At 35.5% G+C, this 4,686-nt stretch overlaps 1 protein-coding gene across 3 annotated transcripts; it reads left to right on the forward strand.

The window, feature by feature from the left end:
* The first annotated feature begins 1,442 nt into the window (after positions 1-1,442).
* On the forward strand, positions 1,443-4,430 carry LOC9321820 (nudix hydrolase 5). 3 transcript variants are annotated; one of them, XM_021033793.1, is made up of 9 exons: positions 1,443-1,574; positions 2,105-2,264; positions 2,473-2,538; positions 2,617-2,754; positions 3,038-3,115; positions 3,602-3,652; positions 3,755-3,789; positions 3,874-3,985; positions 4,085-4,430. In XM_021033793.1, the coding sequence occupies exons 2-9, from the start codon at positions 2,115-2,117 to the stop codon at positions 4,304-4,306; spliced, it is 852 nt and encodes a 283-aa protein (XP_020889452.1). In that variant the 5' UTR covers positions 1,443-1,574; positions 2,105-2,114; the 3' UTR covers positions 4,307-4,430. The 3 variants fall into 3 exon arrangements, with proteins under 3 accessions (XP_020889452.1, XP_020889451.1, XP_020889450.1); XM_021033792.1 differs by lacking the exon at positions 1,443-1,574 and adding an exon at positions 1,581-1,779; XM_021033791.1 differs by lacking the exon at positions 1,443-1,574 and adding an exon at positions 1,786-1,891.
* The last annotated feature ends 256 nt before the right edge of the window (positions 4,431-4,686 follow it).

Below are 4,686 nucleotides of genomic sequence, written 5' to 3' on the forward strand. Positions count from 1 at the left end.
TTGATTGTATTGAGCTTGAAGTACACTATGAGACGACCACCAGCAGGTTCTTCTATGTCGGCAAATAAATGAGAAGGAAGCTCCATATCAGCCATCCTGCAAAAAATTAGATCTACGAAGGGGAGATGACAACATGCAAGTTAAAAATGGAGATCCACAGGAAATTATGAGTGTCTATATGTAGGTCTAAGTAAAATAAGTAGAGATACAAGTGGATCTGCAGAGGCCTAACAGAAAAGTTAGAGTTTAAGATTGGAAAACAAAAGTCGAAATTAGAGTGAAACAATTGAAACGACGGGTGGTAAGATCAGAAAAACAAAAGAAATCGAGAAACAAAACTTCGTGTAAATTCTACCCTCCGGCTTACCGAATTAGAGAGGAAGACGCTTTGAGACAGCGACTTAATAGTGACAACGGCGGGAATTATGTACTTCGCTGGAGCAAAAATAAGTTCTCGAAGACGAAGATGAGAAGACGATGAGACTAAGAGAAAGGTTTTGAGAGAGAGAAAATATGAGACAAAGATGAAAATAAATGAAGTTAATTTTGGGCTGCTCTATTTTCGCGAGTGAGGGTAAAGAAGGCAGAAAATTGGGTTGAAATTATCATTGTCATGTGCTCAAAAAGATAAAACCGGAAATTTAATTATACTCAGATCGGATACTTCTCACCCAATTATCTCTATCATAAAAGTGGTGTTTGTCACCTTACCACAGTTGGGAAACTCAAGACTTGAGGATGCCTTGCAGTTTTGGTTTCATACCCATAGTAGTAACAATATCTAAAGTGTTTTTAAAAATTTCAAGCTTTTAAAACAAAAGTCACATTTATTGTAAACAATGATTTTTTTTTGTTAAATATAGTTTTATATTCATACCAAAAAAAGGTGGTGTTTGTCAAAATTTCTCTTTTAAAATTTTGTTTTGTTTTATTAAGTACTATATTCGTATCCTTACCAAAAAAAAATACTATATTCGTATGTTTGGTATAAAACCAAATCAAATTGGAAACAAAAGACCGAGTTCCAACAAAAATCAGATTTGATTTTTAGTATACAACCAAATCAAGAGGCCGATTTTGTTACTTTTGGCTTTAAAGACTTTCGCCGTAAAGACTTTGGCTGCAGAGACTTTTGCTGTTAGGACTTTGACTGTAAATTTATTTATAACCGATTGGTAAAACATGTCACTGTAGAAATTACAATTTTAAATAACTATCGAAAATATGGAGAAATGAATCTTAATAAAACAAGAAAAAAATTCCAATGTAAAAAAATCAATAAAGTGTGATTGGGAAAATAATGACGGTAACAACTTTAAAAAATTTTAAAGCCTCCAAATTCTTTACCAATCAGGGCCCAAATGAAAACAAAATCTTTGGTATAAAACCAGAATTTTGGTTTGGTATAAAAACCAAATAAAATTGGAAACAATAGACCGAACCAATGTCGTCCTCTTTGGTTCCAATTTCCAAAGTTACCGTCTCGTCTTTTTGTCTGAGAGAACGACTGTTCCGTTGACGGAGCAAGATGGCCCAACCACCGAATCTTTGTGATTTCTTCGTTCCACGAAAGTGTAAGCAAAGGAACATTCATCGAACATTCATCAATATGCACTTGCTTCTAAATTGTCTTCTTCATCCATTTTGGTTACTCGATTACCAAATCATTGCCTGGAAATTCTTGAATCCTATCAAAGTCGTCTTCTTGGATTTGTATAAAGTATAAACCCTAAGTGTCCCTCTCCATTCTTTCCCACAGATGACTCAGTTTCTTCCAAGGTCCTTCTTCTCTCTTACTAGCATTCTACTTTTGGGGTTTGTGTGACATGGGTTTGACAAAATCATTGCTTTTCTTGGTGTTTTGTTGTCAAAGATATATCCTTTTACTTGGGTAATGATTCGAATACTTCCTAATTTATGATTTAGGAAATAGTTTAGGATTTCCTAAAGTCTTATACTTTACGTTTATTATAAATAAGGGTTAGGTTTTGTGCCTGAAACCTATCCAAGCAATTGAGAGCTTTGGAGGATTCTATCGGGTTAGGCCGAGGGGAAGCGTTTATTTATACTCTTGTTACTATATCGTTTTATTTATCTCTAACAGATACTGTAGCATGGAGGGTGAAGGTCAGCAAATTTCATTACTTGATGGAGTAGAAGACAGATTTGGAGGTATTGTGGTGAACTTGATGGAAGTGGAATCCATGACTGTTGATGATTTTGATGCAAAGCTTGATGCTTCACTTAAGGCTTGGAAGGATCAGGTATTAAAGATTTAATCTTTCCAATGTTTCTCTAATATGGTCGTCTTCGAATCATTGGTGTTGCTTTAACCGTTTCTAAGATATGGACCTCTTGATTTAGACAGAACATTCCAAGTTTGATTCAAAATATTAATTGGTTTTTTGTTTTGGTCCGTTGGCATTGAATTTGTATTGCCAATGACTTGACTTTTTGGCCTTGGATTTGTAGGGGAAGAAGGGGATTTGGATAAAGTTGCCTCGTGAGCTATCTAGTCTTGTTGACACTGCAATTAAGGTTAGAAGATGTTATGTTATGTTTTGGATTGATTCTTGTTCAGCTTTGGTGATCAAATTCTGTTTGGTGATTTGTTAGAAAGGGTTTACATACCACCATGCCGAGAATGAATACGTGATGCTTACATCTTGGCTTCCCCAGCCACCTAGCACTCTTCCTTGCAATGCTTCTCATCGTATTGGGATCGGTGCTTTTGTCCTGAACAAGAACGGAGAGGTAACACGATATTTTTATATATTTCTGTAAGCCAATAACTTTGAATGTAAATGGACTGAAAGAGAGTCAAATTGCTAAAAAGGGAGAGAATAGAAAACATTTTTGGCTTTAGATACAAGAATTTCGGATGAGTAGTGTTTGGACAAATATTTTGTTTAGTGTATCGGTTTGCATTTTCTCTACATGATGTGTATTTATTGCCGACTCTAGCTTTGGTCTTTGGTACTACAAGAGCTGAGACTTACATTTGATCGAACTTTAATGAACAATTTTCCATTTCTAGATGCTTGTGGTTCAGGAGAATAGTGGATATTTCAGAGAGAAAAATGTGTGGAAGGTGCCTACCGGTACTATTAAAGAGGTGAGTTTTTTGGATCTTGGCACATTTTTGTATATGTGTGTAATCTTTTCTTTAAAGCCCTAATGTAATATTTGCAATCACAAGAAGAGTTAAAGCTAAGTATTACTTTCAGCCTCTACTCTACCAATTATAAGAATCAGTGAACCAAATTTAGTATAAGTTAAGAGCCAAGAGTTGACCACATAATCAAAGAAAGCAATGTGTTAATACTTGTCCAAGCCAACTTCCTATTTCTACAAAACTTGTCTACTAATATGTTAGTAAACTCTGTATATTATCGATAGGTCACTACTATTTCTTGTAGAATACAAGTTTATGAATGCTAAACATCATATATATATGTGGCTATTTGTGCATGTAAGCTTGATATAGAGATATAGTGAGGCTTGATGGTATCAACTGCAACTTATTAGCACTTAAACAACTTATTTGCATATGTTTTTGCACTTCCCTCTGATATCTTGACTGAATTTTACAAATCCACAGGGTGAGAGTATCTGGGCTGGAGCAGTTAGGGAAGTGAAAGAAGAAACTGATGTACGTATCCAGCTTCAAATCCCGACAAACATTTATAGCTTTTGGGTTTTATATTGATACTGTAATCGAAATTCACTGTTGTCTTTTGGTCTTTTGCTTCAGATTGATGCAGAATTTGTAGAAGTCCTGGCTTTCATGTAACAAAAGATCTCTTCATCCCTTCTTTTTAAGTTACTCGCTGGTCGATTTAGTTTTGACATCATATTGTTGGTGTCTCACAGGGAAAGCCATCAAGCAGTCTGGCAAAGAAAATCGGATATATTTTTCGTCTGTGAGTTGGAAGCAAGCACATTTGAAATCAAGAAACAAGACTCTGAAATCTATGCTGCTAAGGTAAACCTGTTACATATCTTGTGATGAATCTCAATATAGCCGGGTTTTAGTTACTACAGATCTTTTAACGGCTCAGGTCTCTTGTTGTGGGTTTCTCAGTGGATGCTGGTTGAGGAATACGTAAACCAACCCTTTCACAACAAGGAGGGGAACGAAATGTTTAAGTTAATAGCTAACATCTGCTTAAAGAAGTCGCGGGACAAGTACACCGGCTTCGTTCTTACTAAGGATTCACCAAAAAAGAGCCTTTACTGTAGAGTCGATCACGCCAACCTCCTGAACGAAACAGCTGACCAAGCCTCCACCTCTCTCTCTGACTAGTCAGAATGTGTTTCTGCTTCTTTGTTTAACGTCGTCTGTTCAATTAAAATCACCAGTCTTGTGTGTCAAAAGACTGGAGACTTGCCATATGTAATTCACCATGTCCTCACGACAATTTCCTAATAATACATAATAATATTGGTCCAACAAGAAAGAACCAAACCGAAATAAATTGAAGTAAAAAAAATTCCACTAAACCCGGTTGGCTACTTTCGTCTCTCTTGTTTGGAACAATAGCAAGAAAGCCACTATATGAGAAAAAAAAACTTAGAGCTGTTGTAAAACTTATTGTTATTTTATTCCATTCCATGAATAATGATACATATATATAGGCATATAAACCTAAGGTTTTAGAGTACATAATGAATAACCAATATGAT

Source organism: Arabidopsis lyrata (genome assembly GCF_000004255.2).
Source record: "Arabidopsis lyrata subsp. lyrata unplaced genomic scaffold ARALYscaffold_3, whole genome shotgun sequence".
NCBI classification, from domain to species: domain Eukaryota; kingdom Viridiplantae; phylum Streptophyta; class Magnoliopsida; order Brassicales; family Brassicaceae; genus Arabidopsis; species Arabidopsis lyrata.

Bases quoted from the DNA above. Each gene is read 5' to 3' on its own strand.
- LOC9321820 (XM_021033791.1), top strand. From the start codon at position 1,827: ATGGGTTTGACAAAATCATTGCTTTTCTTGGTGTTTTGTTGTCAAAGA. The intron at 1,892-2,104 runs GTAATGATTCGA...TATCTCTAACAG, and splicing joins AGATATATCCTTTTACTTGG to ATACTGTAGCATGGAGGGTG. The intron at 3,116-3,601 runs GTGAGTTTTTTG...ACAAATCCACAG, and splicing joins CTACCGGTACTATTAAAGAG to GGTGAGAGTATCTGGGCTGG.